The sequence below is a fragment of the Argiope bruennichi genome, chromosome 3 (genome assembly GCF_947563725.1).
Source record: "Argiope bruennichi chromosome 3, qqArgBrue1.1, whole genome shotgun sequence".
NCBI classification, from domain to species: Eukaryota; Metazoa; Arthropoda; class Arachnida; order Araneae; family Araneidae; genus Argiope; species Argiope bruennichi.
The window spans coordinates 86975113-87002009 of record NC_079153.1 but is presented as its reverse complement, the minus strand read 5'-3'; the positions used below and the strand labels follow the sequence as shown (position 1 = coordinate 87002009).

Genomic DNA, 26897 nt, shown 5'->3' with positions numbered 1-26897 from the left:
ATTTAGGGATTTTTATCTACAAAGGCTGTCATCCCAGCGTTCAACAATATCTCTAATTAATAAATGTCAAAAAATTTCAAGTATCTACGGCATTAATAAGAACAACACAACGATTTCATTTTACATAAAAAAATGAGAAAATCTTAAAAAAGTACAAGTAAAAGTAGCCTTTCCGATCTGGAAAAAATATTAATTTAATTCTGACCGACCAATTGGCATAGTGGATAGTGATAAGTCCCGGCAGTCTAGATGGCATAGTAAATATGTTGAAATGGATAAACCACCCAAGTTAAAGAGTTGGAAATGGTGCGATTAGAACTTTAATTTTTAGATAACTCCTTTATTATGGAAGACATAATTCAACCCAGACGAAATATCGCTTCAACACAAGAAACAAAATTTCTTTCTCGTATACGATTTATGTGCAGTGAAAGTATTTTCAATATCAAAAAAAGTCTACACAGATTTGGAATGAATTTCTATTTTCGAACATCTCTGAAAGCGAAGAACACAGTTTTATAACTATATTTGTCTGTTTGTCTGTGAATATAATAACTCAAAACGTATTAAATTAGAACATTGAAATTTGATACATTAAACTTGCTGATATGTACAAAATTTTGAAATAAATAAAAATTTATCATCTGAATTTTGGATGAGTATTAAATTTTGGCCAAATCTCTCAAAAAGGAAACTATTTGTTAATCTGTATATTTGCTCCTGCGGGAACGTGATAACACAAAAATTTTGGAACCAATTGGAGGGAAGGCAGCTATAATGATTATTCGATTTTCTTCAATATATTACGAAATACAAAACGCATCATAGTGCGTCACTACAAGGTAAAGTCGAGTGAGTAAGAGACATTCACTCTGGCGGACAACCTCTGTGAACTTTGAAGGTTTGTTATCTGCTTCCCTAAATTACCCATCTCCGTTGTATATTTAGAAGAAGCAGAGGATGTTAAAAAGAATAGAAAAGGAAGTTCCAGATTATTTAAATAAAATAGAGGAAAGAATACTTCCGCTGCTTTATTTATTGCATTTATTCAAAATGTTCGCAATAAATAAAATTATCCGGGGATTTTGCATTGTCAAAATATCCGTAGAGATAATTGAATTAATTTTTCCCAAACATTTCTAACTTAGCAATTTTAATAAAACTAGCCTCCTTTGGCGACCAACTTGCTCAACCTGATAAATGTTGTTCTGAAATATATATTGTTTAAATTTCAACTTGTATTTTGATAAAGACGAAAAACATGAGCTTAATTGAATAGGTTTCATAGGCGTTTATTTCCTGTATTGTTCCATACTTGGCATACACATTAAAAGCTATTTCTATCAACAAAGCTATAAACAATCATCTGAGATGATATTAATAGAATGAAAGTGGGTGCGCAACCAAATGCGTAATGCTGTGCCTTGACCACCCATCAAAAGTGTAATGCAATGTTGTACCAATATCGAAAAGTGGAATGTAGTTAAATTTGTCATAAATAAACACATAAAGCCATATATGGGAGTTGTTAAACACGTTCAAATTAATAAAATCCTTGTGAAGTTTCTGAGAAAATTTTTATGACTAGATATTGAAGACATTTTAAATAAAAAAAGTTATTATTGTCAAAGCTTTCCTCGCACTGCTAATTTTTCACGAAGGATAATACAAATTTTCATTTTCATTTTTTAACTCAAATATTTATCAGTATAATTTTTTTTTTCTTATTTCAATGAATTGTTTTTGTTTTTAAAATTTTTTTCTTTATATATAACTGCTTTTTTGTCTTCTAGTAGTTGCAATAGAGCTTTTCTTTTAAAAAATTGCCATCAATTTTTCCTAGTTCAAATAGTTTTTATGTTTGAAATAATTTTGCTTTTGACTTTGCAAAATTATCTAACTATTTACCTAAACATTTATTTAAAAAAGCAACTTCCTTTACAATATCAATATTGTTTGACATCATATGTAACTTAATATTAGGCAATAAAGTCAAAAAGTCAATCTTATATTATAATCCTTGCTTAGATATATAATTACGATGGTTAAGGTACAGTCTTGAGTTATATCTTGGTTAAAAATAAAAGTTACGTATTCTTAAATTTTTCGAGCTATATATTCTTAATTTATCTATTCCTAAATACTCTGTCATGGGCAGTAAGAACAATGAGAAAAATTTAAAATCTAATCTGCTGCTTTCCAGATAAGATTTTTGCTTCAAGCTTGATTTGATCATATTTTTTTAAATTAAAAAAAAAAAAAAAACTGGCCAGAGTTTAGATTCTTTCCCTCCAACAAATCCCAATCTACATTAAAAAAAATACTGAACATCGCAAAAAATATTATCTTGATAAATAAGCAGTAATAAGAGTTCGGTTTTTAATATACGGAATCCGACAAGATAGAAGAAATAATTAAAGAAAACTTACTTGTCCTAATACATTAGGACATCCATCGGCAGATGCATATTTGAATAGCATTTTCTTAACATCTAGACCAAAATTGACCAGTTCGACATATCCACCTCTAACTCCGGACCTGCAAAACACATTTAAGTAAGCAATAACCACCATAGATGAATTTTTATTGGAAACGGAATGAATTTTCATTTTTTCTTGGAACCTTGCTCTTACTCAACATAATTAAGATGAATTTTTATTTTAGTTTATAAAATTACATTAGTTGAATAGAAGTAAAGATTCCATTTGCTGCTATAAAAGTTCTTAATGTCTTCACTTTGAAAAGAATTTTAAAATAATAGAAATGTAAGATGGTAATCAGCTTTCTGAACAGATACAGAGCTTTCTTCCAATTTATTTTGAGTAGAACAATCTTTCCAACATTTATCTAATAGTTCTCGAAAATGATGGCCTTGAACACAAGGCAATAATTTTTTGAATAAATGAAAATAATATGGAAATACAAGTTATCAAATGGCCTTAATTTCAAATATTTTGTTGAATTACATCCCAACGTTTTAAAGATTTAAATAGTTTTTACAATTATTTTGAAACCTCTGCCCTGCAAGAGATATCTAGGATTATTGAATGACCATCATTGCTATAGCACGGAGGAAGGATTAATTCATGAATCCTAAGGATCAGCAACTCGGGGCACATCCTTTCTAATGGAAGGTAAGTCTCGTCATGGAAGTAAAGATAATTCGATCCCATACTTTTAATGAGTCCACCTAAGAAACGAGAGTCGATTACTGAACCAGTATCTTTTCAACTAGATAGATGGCCTCAAGTGAAATATTGGTACACATAATTACAAATAATTTGGCAATAAGAAGTTTAAACTTGGTTGGAAGATTACTAGACAATTTCATAAAATAAGCGGAAGTTTTAACATCCACATTTTGTTTGTCAAATCGATGTGCTAGGAGGTTCCACTATTGCAAATGATGCATTCCTGAAATGTTGCTTTGTTGAATGCCAATCAAACATACCACTCAAAGTTTGCAGTAACCATGGTAGTAATGTTAGGGAATATTGTCCCAATATTTGATTCTGAGATAACAGGTGAATTGTACACCTTATTTCTTTTACCACCCATAAAAGGAAATAAGAATTAAAAAATTCAGTAAATACGGAGGTCATGAAAGGTGTGAATCATGGATAAGTGAATCAATCCATCGATGTCTGATAATTTTATTTAAACATTCAAGGACTGAATGTTACACCTTAAATATTTGTCGAAATTTCCGTTATAAAATAAATTAGTGTCTCTTATCAGTTCATTTTTGATTATTTAATTTGTAAAAGTGTTGGATATGCCTTCACAATAAAGATACTGTATATCTTATGCGCTGATGAGCAATATAGGCTGCAGCATGTGGGGACCTTTCGTCTTATATTCCTATATAATTATGCTTTCTTTTGTTGGTATTTATCTCTTCTAAACGGAACTTTATCTCTTCTCCTCAAGGTGGCATCTCATAATTAAGTATGAGGAGCTTCCGGTTTGGTGATTGGTTCTTGCCACCCTTGTAGGTACACGAAAAAGTGGACGTCTGTCTCCTCCTATCGATGACGAGACATACTTCCTTAGGGAAGGGTTGTACCGTGGCCGGTGATGGCCCTTAGGACTCAACCATAGTTCCCGCTGGTGTTGCTGCTGCAGTGGTTCGGTCGTTCAAGTTTTTCCGTATGCTTACCGGTGGGTCGGAAGTAGATAGTTTGTGGTTATTTCTTCTAAACAAATGACTATATATAATTTTAAGACGCCTTGCATACACAATATAAAAACGAAAAGATTGATTAGGCCCAATTCATTAAAAACTGTAGCTGCTATTCTTCAGAAAAGGCAGAAAACTTTTATAAGAAATAACATAAAAATAGATTTCATGAAAGGTATTTAATAATCATGCTAATCATGGAGCTTAAAAACAGAAACAGTATCTCTTACTCGCCCATATAGCCTTTTGAAGCAGACATGAGGGAGACCAGCTCCATCTTCTTGTAAGGCTCGCCCATTTCCATCAATACTTTTTTGAAAGAATGAAACTGGGTGCCAGAAACGTATACATTATCCTGATACACCTACAAATAAATAAGTTAAAAAAAATAATAATTGGTTGAAGGATGCTCAACACATAAGTTGTTGGAAATAAAGAAACTGGATATTATGATTCAATATCCGCATAAAAAAAGAAATGCACCGAGATGTTAATTTGAGAGAAACTCACTGCAACTTTTTTGTCCTGGCAATTGATTCACAGGAATTTCATAAAATTTGACTTATACCTTGTTATAATAATTAACTAATGAATTAATTTTTAATAGGAAACTGAGATAAGCTCTTGGAAATGAGGAAATGTCTAAGATTTTTTTTTTATAATATTCAACACAATAAAATCTCTCAAAACCTTTCATGATTTTATTTAGGTTTTAGAAAATTTCTTTTATCTCAAATTTTTATTAAATTGGCTGCAAAATCAACATTACATTTTACTCTGTTGGAAGCATTAATTGTTGATTATTCCTAACTTAATAGGGATTTCACATTATGTCCGAATTTCTGGATTTACAATAAGAATAAAATTAGAGAGTCAATTGCATTGACTTCTTTTACAGAGACATTCTCTAGTCATATAATTTTACGGTAACATAATGAATGTAATTGAACGTCATGTAGTCACACGTTGTCATATACTGCACTGTGATACCACTTTCTTTTTTTTTCTATCAGCACATTTAACTTGCACCGTGTGACTTAAATACTATAAGTTTATAAGGCTTTAATAGTATAGTATTATTTCCCTTAAACTAAGCACTCAATATTTGTCTTTTTTTGTTCGTATTTTTCTGCCTCTTTTTATCTTTGTTTTATTAATGCTCTTTTATTATCACTGTGTTAAATCTACATCTTTAAAAAGAACACTTAAAAACTTTGAATAAATAAGCCAACTTCCGATGTACGCCAAATATTGCTTACATTTTGATTTAAAAGGAATTTCTTCGAGGCTACCTACCGTTTCAACCTCATGCCTTAAATCGGGTTTGGTGTATGTTTTGATTCATTGTAACGTAAACATGAATTGATTAAAATATCACTTATTACATAAAAATGAATTAATAACACAGTTAAAAGCACACATTTTTAAAGATATTATAAATAATATAATATTGGAGTGGCAATCTCCACTTACCTCATCAGCAATGAGGAGCAGTTTTTCTTCAAATGCGAACTTAATTATCGCCTGAATATTTTCGTAAGTGAGAACAGAACCTGATAGAAAAAACGCAATATATTGGAAGCAATTACATGAAAAAGAAGCAATTGCTGTAAAAGCACTGCTACTAAATAAATAAATTTAAATTAATTAGTTAATAGGAAATATTTGTGAATGGATGGGGGATTATTTCCCAAGATACTCCATCTAAAACAATTGACAAAAATATTTATAAATGAATATTATTCCATGTTGAGCGTGCAGTTATACAAATAATACGGTCTTAGAATTAAATTTAACAGAATAAAACACATATCTTTTTTTTTTTCCTTTAGAAAAAAAAGAGAAATGTTTTTCCAGAGAGAGAAAGGTCATTTTTTTTTCCCTGAAAGCCGCAGCTGTGGAAAGGCATATATTATTTTGTCCGTAGCTGGTTCTACTTGTATATGACATATAACTTCAGATACTGACCCCACAGTACAGATATTAAAGATTTGTTTATAAACTATCTTGGAGAGAATTTTATTGGGATTTCCGTATGGATTTCTGTTAATGGTGATGAAAAAGTGTTGACATTGCAAGGAAATTTTCAGATTAGCACCTTTGGAGAATATCTTACAAAATTAGCAAAGAGGGACCATGAAAAGATGATCCATTAATTCCAAAAGAATTATCTCAATTCTCAACCATTGAATCATTAAATTACTTCAATGGCAATGGCAATGATGGATACTTATTTAATTCATTTGGTAAAATCCATTAATACCCTTAATATCACTAATGGAAGCCAAGAAACCAATGCCGAAAAGCCAGATAGGTACTAAGGTAAAAAAATGAACTGAAGTGATTCTAATTAAAGATTAAATGCTAATATTTAAAAGAACTTTCATTTTTCCAAGGAAATTCATACTGTTCTTTTATTTTCGAACATTCATAAAATGTTCTTGCTCTATTTGTAAAAGTTATATACTTTAACAATCACCTTGTTTCTTGCAATTTAGCCTCTACTAAACTGCCAAGGTCATATGAAGGAGTACAAACTAGAATATTTCAATCAAATGAATTTTTTTATATACAATCTTTTGCATTTTGAATTAGAAAAAGTGAACTATTGGAATGCAAGTTGGTTTAAAAAGGACAATTATAAGAAAAATTTAATTATTTTTACTTCAGATAGCGCATTGTATACCTTACATTTTTTTATATTCTCACATAAAATAAAATATATTGCCCTATTTTTGCCAGAAACATTTAAGCCAATTGTTTTTTTTTTTCAAAGTATTTTTTGAAAATTATTATTATTGCAAACACAAAACAAGGCAAGTAAAATATATATATATATATATATATATATATATATATATATATATATATGTTACTTCTATACCTGTGGGGTTTCCAGGATTAATAATAACCAAAGCTTTTGGTTGGCAAATATTTTTTGATTCTTTAAGGGATCGTTTCAATTCAGCAATACTTAAAGCCCAAGCATTGTCTTCATCCAGATAGTAGTTGATCTACAATAAATGTCGATATAATGAATGTAACTTACTAAAAAAAAATTGCAATAAAAATCAATAATGTATATATTTTTTGTTTGGCAATTTTTAGCTACTAGTGCAATATTTATTGATGGAAACATTTTTTTTAAAAAAATGATATTATGTACAACGAAAATAAGTACAACGAAATAAGCCGCGAGTTAAATTATAATTCAAGACATGTTAGGAAAAAACTTTTTAAATAAATAATAACTAAATGGTTTTTGAATTTTAAAAATGAGTTTCCAATTATTAATGAAATTATCTTTTATATAAAGGCTTTTATGGATTTTAAGTACATATTATTAAAATTAACGATATAATTCGGTTTTAACGACCAAAAAGCGCCAAAGAAAAATTTCACCAAATAATAAAAATATTCTCAAGTGCATCAGTATTATTATGAAAACTTTTGAATGTGCGAATCACATTCTATATTGTTTGACGATTGAAATCGCCAAATTTTTCTTGGCGCTTTTTGGTTACTGTTAAGCCGACAAGTATGAAATTAAATATTTAACAATTTTTTATTTATTGCTTAGAAATAAATGACTCAAGAAAAACTAGACATTTTCCCACTTTAACACAACAATACATTAATGATGTAAAATTAGAAATATCGCAATAATTAAAGTATTTGAAAAATTTTAGCATGAATTCAGAATTTAACAAAAGAAAATTTTAGTAAGAATTTTGAATTTAAAATCCTTAATCTGCTCTTCAGTTACAAGAGAGCAAGCAACCAACAGCTACTTGTTAGTAATAAATTAGGTACTTATTAAGTAACTGTAAAAGATTGACGATTTTTTTTTTTATGAAAAGACGATTTTTTTCCTGTGAACTTTATATAAACAGCGTAAACATATGCCCGTTTTCTTCACTTAAATTAGAATTTCATTCCTTATAAGTTGGCGTGTTTCGGTGCTAAATTTCACGAGTTTTGGCTCTTTCACCATTAATTAATAAGTACTGTAAATTATAGAATCTATTTGATTGACTAGGTGAAATTTCTCTTCCGAGGTTAGAGACAAGTCAAAATAATTTGAATCTAGTGATACGATACACCCTCTTTTCTAAGAAAAAACACCAGTACTTTATAGAAGTAAGACCATTATTTTTTCGGAGAATCAAACTGCTTTCAGTTGGAGCTTCAATTAAAACAAAAGTAGTGTGAATAGAAATCAGTGAATTCACAAAACTTTCGCTGCCTTTGAAAATATAATTTAATTATAAATAACGGTACTACCTGTTGCATTCCGTTTTCAGCAATTGTAGCAGAATAAAGAGGGTATTGTGGAATAGGAATCATTACGCCAGGTCTTTTTCCATTTGCAGAATAACTCATCAAACGGAAGACATTCTAAACATAAAACAAACAGTTCATATCTAACTAATCAAAATATTTTTGACGTAAGAAATAAGCATAAAATCTGAACTTCTTACTTTGATACCTTCCGTTGCGCCCGTTGTCAGCATAATGTTTGAGTAATCTGCAGGAAAGCCATCTCTTTTCTTTATGTATTGCGCAACATGGCGCTTGACTATTTCTAATCCAGTACTTTCCGTGTACACACCTGAATATTAAGAAGAACTTCACACACAGGAATAATAAACACTGCCATTAGCTTTGAAAGAATAAATGATGCAAAAGGCATAAAATTAGTAGTAAAGGATTATTTGCTGATGTTTTAAATTTTGCAAAGGAAATTATAATATAGATAACATGCAGCGTCCATCAAAAGATATTAACATTTTGAGATAAACTTCCAGAAAATAGTTTATTAGCTTAGTGTACATTTTTATGAGATTTTTTACCTCTAAAGATCGTTTTTTTCCCCAAAAAATACCTTAAAGCTGCGTATATTTGAAAAATATTTTGCGCCACCATTATACATAAAAAATAGAGATTGAACCGACATCCTGGCATAGGGTAGCGCGTCTTTCCCATGATCTTGGTGTCCTGGGTTCGAGTTCCGGTTTGGGCATGGTTGTTCTTCTATCTGTGAGATGTGTGAATGTGCCCTCCTGTAAAAAGGGATTGTGCAAGCGAATGTGATACGTGAGTAGCTAAGTCTACTCTTGGCCCTAGTTGGCGTTACTAAAAAAAAAACAATAGACGCTCCCCCACCGGCTTAAAATCGCTGTCTTCGTAACAGCGGGCTTGTCCATGGCAAGTGCCATAAGAAACAACAACAGAAATTGCAAAACAAAAAGAAACAAACTACTAAAAATCAAAAAGAATTTCTGGCAGATACCCTTTAGTTTATAAATATTAATGAAATATCTAAATCAAGATGGTATTATTACAGCTTGCTTCCGAACTTTAAAATTCAATATTGGATAAATATTTAAAGCCTGTTTTTCAGACCTACTTGAGAAAAAAGTCCTCCCTCCCCCAAATTTTTTTCAAATAGTGTTGAAAAATTGCTATTTACTGCAGAATAAACAAAACAAGAAAAAACGAACCAATGCTGTTTCCGCCACAGGCTTTTATGATATTTTCAGCTCTTTCCTTAACATCATCCGGAAATCTGTCATCTATCATCAACGCTGGATACATGCACAAAGTTAAAACCTAAATGCGAAAAGACATTCTATACTTAAACAAAATATTAAATAATTAAAATAATAAAGTAAAAGTAAGGAAAATTTATCATTACCTGCCGAATGAAGGTTACAGGTTTTTGACCTATTGCCTGGGAATCTCCAATGTTGGCACGGATGACTTCGCTGAAAGGCTTTTGAATGCCCTAAAATAATAATTAAAATACTTGCATTCTTGCAGGAAGTGTCTTTATTATCAGGAACGATTGCTTTTTAAACCCTTGAGCTAATAATTTACTCAATTTCCTAATTAGATGGTACATCTTATTTGGGACATTTATTATTATATTATTTCCTATAAAAATTTAGAAGCCATTTGAAGTATTGAAATGCTTTTAAGCGGCTTTTGCATTTTAAATTAATTAAATTCTTTCACTTAAGCGCAGATTTTTAAAAAATAAGTAATTTGATGCGCGTATCAAACACCTTGTTGTATGCGAAATGGATAAATATCTGAAAAAAATAAATGCAAGCTATTGACAGTTTTCAAAAACATATTTCTTATGTATGCTTTATATTTTATGATCTTCGTAGATCCACTTACATAAAAGATTAGCATCCAGTTCCACTACATGGATGGCAAAATCGTACTAATCATCCTAAACTTTCAATAAAATCGGCTATTTTGGATGGCTAATGGGATCAATTCATGTTCTCATTGCATACTCCACATCAGCTTACTTTTATCGTGCATTTTAAGGAGAAGTAAAACAAGGTGCTGTTAGACAAGCAACCAGTTATATTTGTTATGCGATTGTGATAATTACGTGATTTGACTCAGATCAGAAGAGCTATTTAAAAAGACAAAGAATGTTCTATTATGAGGTAGAATGTAAATTTAAACAAATACTTTTACATAAATATCTTTATATATAAAACGCTAACATACGTGGAACATAAATTGCTTTTATATACTGTCGAATAACAACAGTCAAATGTAAACCACTAACGTTTCAGATTGTTTAATGAATGTTTTTATTACATAATTCAAAGTTCTGCCAATTAATGAATCTGCAAAATATTATTAGAAATACCTTGGATAGGATTTACCGAAAGCTCTATTCGCTCAGGAGATTAAAAAAAATGTAAAGGAAATCAAGAAACAGCAGGTGTCAAACTTTAATCAGGCTCGAAAATAGGATTAACCATCTCTATGACTTACTTATGGAAATTGATGACCATTTCTTTCACAACTATATATAGAAAATGTTTTATATATAAGAAAAATGGCATTGCATCATTTTAAAATTATAGTAGTAGTAGGCTAGTACTTTATTTAATAATACTAATTGAATTTCTCAATGTTTTACTTATTTTTAATACACAATTTGTTAAAAAAAATTAATTTTTAATATTATGAAATTCAAACTCATGCATCAAAACATTCAGTCTCATATTTTTTCCAATGTTCAAATTAATATTAAAAAAAAAAAAAACTTTATTTGGAACATGAATTCTGAAGTAAGATTTTCACTTCCGCTTTTATTGGGTTGGCAACTAAGTAATTGCAGATTTTTTTTAGAAAATCAAAGACAATTTTTTCATGGAACTAAATAACTTTATTCTGTGATGTATTGCCCATTTTGATCAATGACCTTTTGCCATCTTTCAGGCAGCATCATAATCCCACGCTCATAAAACTTCTGGTTTTTATTAGCAAAAAACTAAATCTGGTACGATTTGACATCATCATCATTATTGAAATTTTTACCATTCAAGGAGTTTTGTAAAGATCGAAACAAAAAGTAATCAGATGGTGCAAGGTCAGAACTATATGGTGGATGTGGCAAAACATCCCAACCAAGCTCCAATAATTTTTGCCGAGTGACCAAAGATGTGTGTGGCCTTGCATTGTCATGATGGAATACAACATCTTTTCGATTTGTCAATTCGGGCCGCTTTTCTTCAACTGTATTGTTTAATTTCGTTAGTTGTTCAATGTAGACATCAGAATTGATCGTTCGGCTGGGTGGTAAGAGTTCAAAGTAGACAATTCCTTTGTAATCCCACCAAACTGATAACAAAACCTTCTTTTGATGAATATCAGCTTTTGATGGTGTTTGAGTTGGTTCACCTGACCTGCTCCACGATCTTTACCGCTTGATATTGTTGTAAACAACCCATTTTTCATCGCCAGTTATCAGTCGTTTTAAAAATGGATCATTTTCATTACGTTTCTTTAGCAAATCGCAGCTGTTAATGCGTTGCGTTAAATGCGTTTCTTTCAGTTCGTGAGGAACCCATGTATCGAGTTTTTGAACATAGCCAAGTTGTTTTAAGTGATTTTCAATGCATGTATGTGATACATGAAGCTTCTCTGCAATCTCAAGTGTTGTACTGTGACGATCCGAATCGATTATTGCTTTGATTAGGTCGTCATCAACTTCAACTGGACGACCAGAGCGTTTTTCATCTTTGAGTGAAAAATCACCAGAACGAAATTTGGCAAACCAATTTCGACACTGCCGTTCTTTTAAGGCTTCGTCACCATAAACAGCACATAACTTTTTATGAGCTTTCGATGCGTTTTTCCCTTTGCGGAAATAAAAAAAGCAAAATATGACGAAAATGTTCCTTTTGATTTTCCATTTTTCAACGAACGCCAAACGAAAACTACGCAACCGATCAAAAAACTTTTTTTACTGATTGACAGCTGAATTGCCAACTATCAAATAACAAAATGTGTTTTACATTTGTACTACGTCTGCAAACCTAAAAATTCAACTGAAGCCATCTATGAGTGAAATCCGCAATTACTTAGTTGCCAACCCAATATTTCATAATATGTGCACTTTAATTAGTTTTACTTATTCAATTAAATTCAAGTTTTTTTTATCTGATCAAAAATAAGCTTAATTTTTTTTGAAAAATATACTTTCAACATTAATTTTTAATAGTCTAAAAAAAAATCAATAATCTGGGCGAACAAACCAATCGCCAATGTACATGGCATAGAAATAAATCCCTTTCTTATTTATTGTCGAATGGCAACAATGAAATCTAATCAAACCATCGGACGAATTTCAGCAAACTGCTTTATTGAACAATTTTCTAGCAGCATTGAATTCATCTCTTCATTTAGCTGTTTTAGAGCTGCAAAATATTGTTAGATATTGTTACGAATTCTGTAAATTGGTGTAATTTGTCTTATGATAATGAATGTTATGTGTATCCCATTGTATTTCAATAGCAAGTCGCCAAATTGGCGAGATTTTGGCTCATTGGCGATGTTTTAGGCAACTAATTTTTGTCGCCAAATTTGGTGACATTTCGCCAAGTTTGGCGACGGAAGTTGGAAACCTTGGCGACAGAGAGAATTTTCTAGAGGGATCCTGATTTCTTGAATTCTCTCCAAGGTTCTGGATTTTTCTAATATGACATAACTTCCTGTTAGTGACGTCACTTCCGGCAGAGAGCATATAAAAACAAGCACGAAAGATTAGGTATTGTATTGGAGCCTTAGACAGCAAGCAAGCTGTAGGCTGGTGACTGAGCTATTGAATGCGCAGTGTTATTCTTGTAGTCTTCGTTAAATAAATAGCTTTATTTATTTTTTTAAAAGGATTCTGCTTATTGAATTTACTCTAAGCACATCGCAGGAAATTCGTAACAAATTGGCGTCAGAAGTGGGATCGAATAGTGAAGATAAAGGGAAATGGCTGATCTTCATCGAGAATCTCTGTCGAAACTCACTGTGGCCGCATTGAAAGACGAACTGTCGGCGAGGAATTTGCCCACATCAGGACTGAAAGATGACTTGATCGAACGTCTTCGAGAAGCTCTTGAAAGAGAGCAAAGTTGTGGTGGTATATCCGACAACGTTGGTGAAACGAAGGAGCAGAGTAAGAAAGCTGCGGAAGAAAAGCAGAAGGAAGAATCCGCATTGGAAGACAAATTAACGCAACTTTTGTCATTCATGACAGAAATGAAAGCTGGACAAGTTGAAATGAAAACAGAAATGAAAGCAGGACAAGTCGAAATGAAAGCAGGACAAGCAGAAATGAAATCTGAGATGAAGGAAATTAATAACGCCGTGAAGGTAGCCAATGCTAAAGTAGAGGAATTTGAAGGAAGATTAGAAGAAATGGAAAAGAAATTTGAGAAATTGAAGCAAGAAATGGAAGTTCAAGTTACTGAAGAATCAAGAGAGTCCTATGAAACTCCTTAAGAATTTGGATTGGCTGCTGCAAATCAATCTCAAAATGCTCGATATATGCCTGTTGTCAACAGACCCTGTATGAAATTACTGCCGTATGACGGACAAACATCTTGGCAGGTGTATAAGACGCAGTTCGCCATTGTCGCAGAAGCTAATGGCTGGGATCCAATTACCAAAGCTCGCCAATTGGCTTCTTCTCTCCGAGCCGAAGCTGCAGATATACTGAGGACCATTCCCGATAATGAACAGTTAAATTTTGATGCTCTTTCAAGTGCCCTAGAGTTGCGTTTTGGCGAGAAATGCCTGAAGGATTATAGCCGACTTCAGTTAAAGACTCGCCAACAAAAACCCAACGAAACCCTTCAAGAGCTCGCAACGGACATTGAAAAGCTGTCCCACCTCGCCTTCTCCGATTGTCCTACTGAAGTAAGAGAGACTTTAGCTGTGCAGTATTTCGTCGATGGCGTCAGAGACGTAGAAATACAAAAGGCACTACGAATGGCGGAAACTAAGGATCTGAAGTCCGCTTTAGTCTACGCGATCAAGTTTGAAGCGGCACAACAAGCATCGAGAAGGGATCGTCACTTTATCACAGGTGCGGAGGTGAAAAGAGATGAGGATCCTTTACTTAAAGTTATGACACAACTGTTAGAGGAGTTCCGGGGGATGAAGCAAAGGTCTGGAGAGGAGACAGGCAAATTTAAAAGAAACAAAGCCCGTTGCTGGAAATGTGGAGCAGAAGGCCATCTCCAAAGGCAATGCCAGGCTCGCCAAGATCAACGGCCTAGGAGCCTGTCGAGGAATAATACTCAGGAAAACTAGGTAGTGGCGGTCTCGCGGGGCGGAGGTTGCCAGAGAATGAAAAGCCCCATTTTGAAGTGTTACAAATTTCATCAAGCAGCGAGAATGGACTGTTTATTGAAGCGAATGTAAATGGATTTCCGTGTCGAATGGTCGTTGACACAGGGACCAATGTCACCATTTTGCGCCAAGATTTAGCACAACAACTTGGCGTAAAAATTCTTCGGACACCGCCCTGCGTTACCCTTTAGACCGTGAAAGGGGATAAAATCCCCATTATTGGCAAGATGCATATAACAATTAAGTTTGGAAATGTGTTATATGGCCATACCGTGTTTGTAGCCGAAATCACCGACATTTTTATACTCGGTTTGGACTTCTTAACAAAACATAATTTTGTAATTGACTTTGAGAATAATGTGCTACGCTCAAATTCGGAAGATGTAGCGTTATTCCAGTTAGGAGCTGTTGAAAGAGAACCGTGTCATCGAATAACTTGTAAAAGTGATATTACTATTCCAGCTCGAATTGAGATGCTTGTAAGAGGGGCCGCTGAGAAAAGTCAAAACTTTCGACATGGTCTAACTAAATTTCCGGACTCTGAAAATTTTCCAAAAGGTGTATTGGTTGCTTCCGCACTGGTAGATCTTTCGAAGGAAACTGTACCAGTCAGAGTTGTTAATCTAACTGGTAATCCTAAAACAATCAGGAAAGGCGACGTATTAGCAACATGTGCTCCAGTCACCTGTATACAGAAGCATCCCGAAATCATGTCGAAAAAGCCTTCTAAAGAACTCGAACTGAATCTGTTGAAGCCCACTGAATTGAATGAGGAACAGAAAAGTGTAGCATGGATGCTTATTGACGAATACGAGGAACTGTTTTCCTATACATCTGGTGACCTCGGGAGAACGAAATTGGCTCAACATCGAATTGAAACTGGGAATCACTCTCCTATTAAACAGAATCCCCGAAGACTACCAATTGCTAAGACAACAGAAGTTAAAGATCTACTAAGGGACAAGCAGGAACGAGATGTCATCGAGCCTTCGTCGAGTCCCTGGGCTTCTCCCATCGTGTTAGCCCGAAAGAAAGATGGATCTACGAGATTTTGTGTAGACTATCGACGGCTCAATGATGTCACAAAAAAGGACAGTTATCCACTTCCACGAATCGATGACACGTTAGACATTCTTAGCGGAAACAAGTGGTTCTCTACCTTGGATTTGAAAAGCGGTTATTGGCAAATAGAGATACATCCTGAAGACCGTGAAAAGACAGCATTCACGACAGGAGGACAAGGACTTTGGCAGTTTAAGGTCATGCCGTTTGGTCTCTGTAATGCACCAGCTACCTTCGAACGCCTCATGGAGACAGTGTTGAACGGACTCACTCCTGAAGCTTGCCTTGTTTATTTAGACGACATCATCATTGTAGGGAAAAGTTTCGAGGAACACCTCAGCAACCTAAGGAGAGTATTTGAAAAATTGAAAGAGGCCAAATTGAAGCTAAACCCCTCCAAATGCAACTTATTCCGTCACGAGGTGAATTATCTGGGTCACATAATTTCTGCTGATGGTGTTAGAATTGATCCACAGAAAGTGTCAGCTGTAAAAGACTGGAGGCGCCCTAAAAATGTGCATGAGCTTAGAAGTTTTCTCGGTCTGTGCACATATTACAGAAGATTTGTTAAAGGATTTTCTTCAATCGCGAGACCTCTCCACAGGCTGACTGAAAACAAACAGAAGTTCTTGTGGACAGACGAATGCGAGGAAGCATTTAATAGCTTGAAGGCGGCTCTAACATCGTCTCCCATTCTAGTTTATCCGGATCCCGAAAAGCAATTCATTCTTGACACGGACGCAAGCCATGAAAGTGTCGGAGCAGTTTTATCCCAAGAAATTAACGGCCAAGAACATGTCATCGCATACTGGAGCAAGTGTCTTTCGGAGCCTGAAAGAAATTACTGCGTCACCAGAAAAGAATTACTGGCCATTGTAAAAGCTGTTGAGAACTTTCATAGTTATCTTTACGGTCGGAAGTTTCTGCTCCGAACGGATCATGCGTCCCTGACATGGCTTTTAAATTTTAAGAACACCGAAGGCCAGATAGCTAGATGGATTCAGAAACTTGAAGAGTACGATTTCGAGATCAAACATCGCAAGGGGTCCCTTCATGGTAATGCTGAAGCCTTATCAAGAAGACCATGCTCGAATGCTTGTTCTTACTGCACTACAGTCGAGAAGAAATATGACATGATAACACCTGTCATTCGTCAAATAAAGGATTCTGTATCGACACAAATAGACCGTTGGAGCGATAAAGAAGTCAGAGAAGCTCAACTTACGGATCCCGACATAAAACCTATCTTGGAACTTCTTGAATCCTCTAGCACTAGACCCAGTTGGCAAGATATCTCCAGCTATCGTCCGGATAGCAAACGCTATTGGGCTCTCTGGGATTCACTCCATATTCGTAATGGTGTATTATACAGAAAATGGGAGTCTGAGGATGGCAAAACATCAAAATGGCCTCCCACGATCAAGAATACAGGAAGTGTTGGAACAATTACACAGTAGTCCAACCGGAGGTCATTTTGGAATATTGAAGACCATCCAAAAGGTTCGGGAGCGGTTTTTCTGGAGCAAAGTAAGAGATGACGTAAAAAGATGGTGCAAGTCCTGCGATGCATGTGGGGCCCGAAAAGGACCCAAAACACGATGCCGTGGAAAATTACGGCTCTATAATGTAGGGGCACCATTTGAAAGAATCGCGTTGGACATCTTAGGGCCTCTCCCACGTTCAAATGATGGCTACAAATACATCTTAGTTGTCAAGGATTATTTTACCAAGTGGCCCGAGGCTTACCCGATCGCTGATCAAGAAGCTACAACAGTTGCCGAAGTATTACTGCAGAACTGGATTTCTCGCTATGGGACGCCCCTTCAGATGCACTCTGATCAAGGCAGAAATTTCACTTCTGCTGTATTCAAGGCACTTTGTGTCCTTCTTAAGATTGATAAGACACAAACTACCCCCTTACATCCCCAGTCAGACGGCATGGTTGAGAGATTTAATAGAACAATCTTAAACCATCTCTCTATCCACGTTTCCATGAATCAACAAGACTGGGATCGGAAGCTTCCTATGTTCCTGCTTGCCTATCGAAGTGCCGTCCATGAAACCACTGGATTCACTCCCTCCCAGATGCTCTTCGGTCGTGAACTCCGTCTGCCCTGTGATCTCCTGTTTGGGCGCCCTCCTGATGTGCCTTCTTCTCCTGAAGAATATGTCCATGAACTACAGGAACGTTTAGAAAGTGTGCACGAGTTCGCCCGTAATCGGATCGACATCGCAACGGAAAAGATGAAGACCAGGTACGACACGAGAGCTACAGGACATGAATTTCACGAAGGTGACAAGGTTTGGTTTTGGAACCCGATTCGACGAAAAGGACTTTCTCCAAAGTTACAGACAAATTGGGACGGTCCATATACAGTCCTAAAAAGACTAAATGACGTTGTGATTCGTATCCAAAAATCTAAGAACTCAAGGCCTAGGGTAGTGCATTGTGATCGGCTGGCCCCTTATTTTTGTAACTCTAGGGACGAAACTAGCTGATCGAAAGAGCCACTTATATGCTTGTATGTAACTGTGTACTGTCGACCATTGTATATACTTGTAAATAATTTTTACCTATTCAAGATTGTACTGCCCGGGACGTGCAGTCCTTGAGAGGGGGGCAATGTTACGAATTCTGTAAATTGGTGTAATTTGTCTTATGATAATGAATGTTATATGTATCCCATTGTATTTCAATAGCAAGTCGCCAAATTGGCGAGATTTTGGCTCATTGGCGATGTTTTAGGCAACTAATTTTTGTCGCCAAATTTGGTGACATTTCGCCAAGTTTGGCGACGGAAGTTGGAAACCTTGGCGACAGAGAGAATTTTCTAGAGGGATCCTGATTTCTTGAATTCTCTCCAAGGTTCTGGATTTTTCTAATATGACATAACTTCCTGTTAGTGACGTTACTTCCGGCAGAGAGCATATAAAAAGAAGCACGAAAGATTAGGTATTGTATTGGAGCCTTAGACAGCAAGCAAGCTGTAGGCTGGTGACTGAGCTATTGAATGCGCAGTGTTATTCTTGTAGTCTTCGTTAAATAAATAGCTTTATTTATTTTTTTAAAAGGATTCTGCTTATTGAATTTACTCTAAGCACATCGCAGGAAATTCGTAACAATATGTTATGAAGAAGGTCGTTTGTGTCGCCAAAAAATCCATTCAATCAAAGTAAAGAAGGCATAAAAGAAATAAAAAAAAATAAGCACCAAACAGCAAGTTTAATCGAGCTCAAAAATAGGCTTCATTATCTCCAAATGAGTAATCGCTATAACTTGCTTATGGAAATTGATATTTATATCCTCTAATTATCAAACAAAAATGGGTTTTGTATTGTTTTATCTTAAGAATCAAATTACACAAATAATATTTTAATTCAGTTAGAAACACAATTTGTTTTTAAATGTTAGAAGATAGAATTTAAACTCAGCCATCAAAACATTCAATTGCATGCTTTGACCAATCATTACCTCCGTAATATCATTTTCGCTTTGCAATATACACACTTTTTAACTTAGTAGAAATTGACTCATTTGAATTAATGTCTTTTAATCGTATCAAAAAAGAAGTTTTTTTTAAAGATGCATCCCATATTAATCATTTAACAACCTGAAAAGTCAATAATCTAGGCGACTAATCAGCATTATATAAGTAAAATAATTTGTATCCAATGAGATATAGAAATAAAGTCATTTATAATTATCTATCTTCATACTTAAAAAACATTTCTCATTAATTTTATTATCAGAATTATTTCGAAAAATTAGGTTTTTGATTATTGGACAAAAGGTATGTACGAGAAATTGTAAAAATTAATCCTATATATATTTTAATTTTCAAGAAATGTTTGACTCGTGTACAATTTTTGCAATCTAAAGTATTTCTAGTCAAAGTCTAAGAATATATGTAAAAAAAAATTGATTTTTTCTAGCTTTATATATTTAAGAACCTTCTATAACTTTTTCGATCATAGAATTCAAAAAGTATAATTCGGAGTATGATATTTTCTTTTTTTAAAACTAATTTGAATAAATAATTAATAAAAATACGAAACGATAATCATTACATTTCGCGTAATAAAAAATGTTTTAATTACTGTTGTATAAAATACTATTTTGGCATTCAAATTAAATCAGAATATTATTTTGAAATATGCTTCATCAACATCGATCTTTTAAATATAATATATATATAAGATGTATAGACAGTACCGCGTATCTGCTTCATCTATATATTTATTCCAATAGCCAATTTCAAGTGCATTAAATATAAATACAATCTTCTATTTCATAAAATGCTCTAAATGACATAAGGAAATATTTGATAAAATCCTAGTTTATGCCTCTTATTTCGCCAAGAATGCCAACAATAAAAAGTCGCCAATCAAGATGGCTAGCCATATAAACAATACTGTGAAACACTTACAGTTTATATTAAAATCATGAGATTTATTGATCACGATTGTTTTAACTAAAAATACTTCTTTTTGAACTTTTATGGTACGCAATTGCTGCTCCTTTGAATTCTGAAATAACGAACTTTTACAAACTGGCTGTGCGGTTTGTACCTTGACAATAAAGTTCGAACATGCGACCCGAAGAACGCATTGGCCACAATTTTTCACCTAAACACTCTATGACTTCGATAGAAGTGGGAGAGGGAAGCTAGTAACTTTGTAGAATAACTTAAGTACAATAACAAGAACAGCACAATGAAAAAATGAAGGCATTTGTTCCAAATACCTTCTCTAAAGACACTAGAGACTGATGCTTTTCTTAAGAAGAATTTTAAAGGAATAAATGCACTTACTCGGTTCAACTAATTCTTTATTTGAACAGAAAATAATTTCCATTGGAAAAAAAGCAGAACTTTTCAGTGAGGCAAACATCGTTCTGTCGATGCCATAGATATTTCCAGATCTAGTCATCGAATTCATAAACACAATGTCGCTCATAATATTTCTGATTATTCCAATCATCAGACATTGGATTATTGAACACACACAAACTTATCGAATAATCATGGGAAATCCACGAAAAGAACAAATCGCAAAGAATTCCTTTAGAATGTTAAGACGGAAAACATTGAAATAAAGACAAACGATTCAAAAAGCTCGAGCTTGTTTTCAGTTTTTGTTCTGACAAAATTCGTAAAAACAGACGATTTTAATAAGAATAAAATAATTTGGTCAAAACAGCAAAAGGTTAAATATTATATTTTAGTTCATTATAAAAAATAAAGATTAAATATTATGTTCATTGTTCACTTTAAAAATAACACTGAATGTTTTATTAGTAATAATAATACTTTCGATTATAAAATGTAATTTAATTAAATTCTTTAATGAATGTTTATTTGACAATTATTTTTTATTTTCATTTCTTACAAAATCGCTGTAGTAGATGTACAACTCAACAAGCGAATAAAAATGTAAACAAATGAGTATTAGGGTTACAAGGAAATTTATTCCACTTCTTTTTAGGATTACCATATTAGCGACAAACTCAATGGAAGGGCACACTACACTAGGAATAAACCAAATAGGTAATTTTATATTATATGAGTTAAAACAACGTACATTTGAGAAAATTATTCTTATATGAAAATATGAAAAGAATAAAAATTTGATATTTACCCATCTAATTCTTATACACTTCCCGTTCCATTAGTCATAATTTAGTAAAATATTCTTTACAAACTAATATACTTTTAGAGGAAATTAACATTTAAAATTTAGGACCAAAATAAACCGCGTTCTGAAACTTGGAAAATCACTATTATAGACGATTTTACATCAATTCCAAGAACATCTTGCTGATTTAAACACAATATATTCCTTCTGGCTTTTTTTAATTGGTCCTAAAATAATAAAATTCAAAACTTAGTAGCTCGGTCAGTTTTGTCACATAACAGCAAAAAAAAAGTGTTTTCTGCAAAAATATTAGTGTTTTAAGGATATTTTACAAAATACGTATGGAAGATACACATAATACGTTTGATAGAATCGTATGAAATATAAAAATTTAAAATTCAGAATTTTTTAAACATTGTTTAATTAACATCATTAAACATAATTCTTTAGTGCAGCTATAATAATTTTACTCTATACGAAGATATTGTACATGTTAAAAAAAATTCAAATTCGGGATTTTGACAAATTTGCACATTGCAGCCCTCCAACGATCGAAAAAACACATTTATTGTCGTTCTGTTCTTCTGTCTGTGAATACGATAAAAAAAGGCCTAAAGCTAGACTGTTGAAATTTGATATGTGAATTTTAGACCCAATTTACAGATGTATATTAATTTTTTGAACAAAATTCTCGCAGAGAAAATCTGTATGCCTAGCTGCTGATTTCAATTGTACTCTATAACTACGTTTTGTAGTTATAGAATACAAGAGAATTCTACAACTACAAAATTTAAAATCTAAATGGATAAAATTTGGTGCATAGGTTTAGCATCTAAAATGTATATTTTTATCAAATTCAGTGTCAAAGTTTTTGAATTAAAAAAAAAAAATAGAAATTCCATTTTCGATTTCTTTCAAACTTCACAATTGTTTTTCCAGGAAAAATTTTTTTGCAACCATTTGAAAAAATGGTAATAGGATGATAGGGTAATAACCAAATAAACTGGGTGTGGTAACATTTCTCCTCCTGGTTCTTTGATTTTATACAGTCATTCTTCTTTTCCCTTCCTCGTGAACTAATAGAAAGTATTTTAATCATAAAAAAATTCGACATCGAGATTCTAATGAATCTTCAAGTTTCAAACTCCCATGAATTCGAAATTGTCATTTTTGAGATTATGTTTGTCTGACTCTGAACTCAAAAACTGAATAAGAATTCGGTATGCGGTCATGGTACCAAAAGCAATAGATTTCTACGATATTTGCTCGAGATCCGTTAGCAGTAAATTAGTCTATTCGGCCGTTTATTTCCACGTGACTAAGATATTAGAAAATGCCTATAGCAGAATGATAAAATTTAGCATATTATTTTATTAATAGAATTGTAGCATTATATCAAATCTTAAGATAATCCATCAAAGAATTAACCTCGGTTGATGAGCCCTAAGCCAGTCCGTTATTACGCATATTTGTATGCAACTGAATGCAATAATAAAAAAATTCAAAGCCTAGGGAATGAAAATTGTGATCCAAAGTGAATATTTTTAAAACCCAGCAAACATAAAGGCCTAATAAATCTATAAAAAATTATCAATTTGAAAGTATCGCTAGATTTAAATCAATGTCATTTTTTTTGTTAAGTGAATTAGAAAGCCGTTATTCAAGTTTATCTGACTGTACCGATGTTAATCTTAGTTAACTGTAACAATATTTAATTCCCTGTCAGCTAATATTAATTTCATGGCAGAAAAGTAAGTTTTTTGCACATCGATGAACTGACATAATCCTAAATGTGGTGTTTCGGACAGAAGAAAGTCTGAAATGCTTTTCAGATTTCTAAAATGATAGAAATAATAACAATGCATTAGATGGGAAATTTGAGTTAATATTGGCATAACTTATTCTTCGCTAGAAACTTATACGATATCTAGAGTAAACATTCGATATAAAGCGAAAATCAAATCATCAAACTAGGAATGTTCTTTGATAAAATTCGTTATTACGCATATTTGTATGCAACTGAATGCAATAATAAAAAAATTCATACATGTAATAATATTTTTTTAAATGCCAAACTGCCTGACTTTTCTGTTGTCTTTTTATTTAACAGTAATTAAATTGCATTTGCTTAGTTTTTTTTCTAAATTTTGTGAATCGTAGTGGTGTAATTTGGACGAAAATGAAATTGCAAAATTTGTCTCTCTTACAAAAAAAGAAAACGATGAAAAATAATACTAATTCTGAATGTATCTTCAGAAAACTAACTTAAAACACTTTTGGAAACTTTCAAAATAATAAACATTGAGTTTTATGAATTATCAAATAATTTTCCAATCATACCTGTTTTAATTCTTTTTCAATTTCCGACGCACGTATGGAAAGTGGTCCGCAGACTGCATATTCGATATTCTTGAAATTAGGGTTTATACTTTTCAAATTAACAATTTTCTTTTCCATTTTGACCGCTCTTATTACACTAGTCTGTCATTTGAAATCCTCGAAACAAGTGGTAATAAAATTATCCCCGAATTTTGAAAGAAACGATCCAAACGTGTTCAGAATTTCCGCCGAAGTCACAGACAACAGGTGTTATTTCACAATTACTAACATTTTTAAATGCGCTCAATAAAAATATTTACGACAGTTGTATAATGACACTCAATATACTAGCAACCAATTAAATTTTATACAGATTTTATCATTCTAAACATAAAAATTTCGAAAGATAAGTAACGAAAAATGCAAATTAAATTGGCATGAATATGAAATTTTTTTAATAGTTGAATATAATAAAACGTTTTTTAGATTATTTCTAGGTCATTGTTACTATGTCATTCCAGATAAGTGCTATTTTTTTCCCCAAGTAATTAACTAAGCTCTCCATGTAACTCTAGCTAAGGTTTTTCAAATAACTATTACTGTTAAAAAACATCCTTCGTAACAAATCATGTTAAACTTAAAAGCTAACATTTAACAATCACGTAATTCTAAAATTCATATGGTTTGCAATCGGGCAAAAGAGATAGAAATTGAAATGTTTTTAAAAGAAGACTTTTATCAGAGATCTGGAAATCAGGAATAATTTTTGTCAAACGTATGTAGGTCAATGCAAGATCTTAGAAACAGATAATAATTTGAATTTTAATCTGATAGAAATTGAAATTTTAATCACTTTTACTTTCTAGTATTCGAAGTATATAGAAAAAAAAAACTGCAATCGTTAAAAAATTCGAACTCGAGATTTTGATGAATCTTTATGTTTTAAACTTCCTCGTGTTCGAAAAATACAATTTTTGGCATTAAATCTGCTCGTCTTTCTGTTACAAAGATAAATAAAAAACGCTTTGATGACGGATCAAATTTGGCATACGGTCTACAAAAAATTTCTAGATTTCTAGCAAGTTTTCAGCAAGATATATTCAGAGAAAGTCTGTCTGTCCGGATCTTTGTATATTAGTTAACACGATAACCATAAAACAAAGAGATATATTGAATTCGGCTCACAGATTTAACATCTGTTCTGTCGACACCTCTCAAATTTTGAGCCAAATCCAACGAGTGATTGACTTCTGTCGGTCTGTACATCAAATCTGATATGGAATTTTGTGACTACAAGTGCAGTTTTGTATCAAATTTTTGTGTCAGTTGGTTAAAAGATACAAGCCTAAAACATAAATTTGATTTTCGGATACTGTTGTAGTGGATTTGCGATGAGCGTGAGGATAGAACCTGGGAATTTGTGATTCGCAGCCCAGTAACATGACCATGTTACAAAAGCAATTTCTCGGGTAGCGTATTTGTTAAATGGCTTATAAGCTTTCACTACAGACTCTCCCTCCAGTGAGTCGGAGGTGAGACGAACGATATGACTGTTGAGTGGTGATGTATTAGCTGTTGATTCTAATGCGGCTGAACCCATTTGAGTAGCGCCAAGCGTTATGGCGAGCGTGTGTGGTTGCTGATGCTGTTGCTGCGTCAAGTGAGGCTGACGACTTTGGTTTTGCTGCGTCAAGTGAATTTGATGACTTTGGGTTGCTGTGGGTAGATGGCGCCACAACAGCTGTACGAAGGTTGACGGATGACGTTTAGGTCACCAATGTAGTGGATTTGCGATGAGCGTGAGGATAGAACCTGGGACCTTGTGGGTTGCAGCTCAGTAACATGACCATGATAAAAAAGCAATTGCCCATGCAGCGTAGTTGTTAACTGGCTTATAAGCCTTCACTACACTGTTAACTGTATGCCAGAGATTAATCACCAAAAAATGGTTGATGATCACACTACAGATTCAGTAAAAATGCTAAATTCACACCAAAGATCAATATTTGGTAACTATTATTCAACAATGCCATACAAGACTTTCGCAGCCAAGATCTAGAATTTTATGCGGGGCAAGAGAGATAACATATTTATGAAATAGCATCGAAAAAGTTTTGTAGAGACCACTCCTATTGGTTTAAAAAAAATTTGTTAACGTGTACCTTCAATGAAAATCTTTCATCTCTTCACCAGAAAGATGAATTAAAGTATAGTGTGTTAATTGTACTTCTTTGTTGTAAAGAAACAAATGAAAGAAATTTAATTTTTGCTTATAAAAGAAAAAGTTGTTAATCAGGAAAGAAAAGTTCTGTACTATGATAACGAAAGGAAAGGGTTTTTTTTTTTTTTTAATTTGAGAAAAAATTGACGGTTATATAATAATTAGAATATTATATAAATAATCATGACATATTCAGCATACGTTGGAACTAAATTAGAAAAATTTTAAAAGTTCATCCAGGTTTGTAACTCAGTTAAGAAACAACACATTCTCTCTTAACCGATATAAAAGAATTTATTGGATGTCCCTTTATGGCCTCAAGCCATTTTTGTAATCTTGAGATAGTAGGATTATAAACACCAAAATCATCGAGAAAATCTTTACGAATTTGATACAATTTGCAGAAAAGTTTGGCCGATGTATATTTAATGTGGTCCAAAACAGGTTTAAATTTATGATCCAACCTTAAGACTAATATAACATCTTCTCTTGTGTATTATAATGTGATATATCCTAATATTTAATAATACACCTCTATCTTCCTATATACAATATATTTGTAACATATTTTTAATACGTTCCAAAATAGCTTTAAGTAATGCGAATGGGTTATAAAGTTTGTTTATCGAATAATAAATTCGAAATCTATTTTATGATTTAAAAATAAAGCCTTTATTTTTAGTATGCGGAAGGCAGAACTATTGACACAGCAGTTTCAGTAACAAACAGCAAATGGAAATGAATCCGGAAATTGTGACATTTTAAAATAGAAGAGATTGATTCAATTTGTTTTTAACGTATAACTCTCTAAAAATAATA

General features: G+C 32.9%; 1 protein-coding gene across 2 annotated transcripts in view; it reads right to left on the bottom strand.

Moving 5' to 3' along the window:
* Positions 1-24114, bottom strand: part of LOC129963800 (alanine aminotransferase 2-like) — a 37924-nt gene extending 13810 nt beyond the window's left edge. The window contains exons 1-9 of one of the 2 annotated variants that reach the window (XM_056078365.1): positions 23879-24114; positions 9879-9968; positions 9685-9793; positions 8662-8792; positions 8465-8578; positions 7065-7194; positions 5654-5733; positions 4411-4544; positions 2430-2538 (exon numbers count right to left, since the gene is read on the bottom strand). In XM_056078365.1, coding sequence (XP_055934340.1) covers positions 2430-2538; positions 4411-4544; positions 5654-5733; positions 7065-7194; positions 8465-8578; positions 8662-8792; positions 9685-9793; positions 9879-9968; positions 23879-23995 — 1014 coding nt within the window. In that variant the 5' untranslated portion in view covers positions 23996-24114. Of the gene's footprint in view, positions 1-2429; positions 2539-4410; positions 4545-5653; positions 5734-7064; positions 7195-8464; positions 8579-8661; positions 8793-9684; positions 9794-9878; positions 9969-20715; positions 20795-23878 lie in introns of those variants that run through there. The other variant, XM_056078366.1, reaches the window with a different exon arrangement.
* Between the last annotated feature and the right edge of the window lie 2783 nt (positions 24115-26897).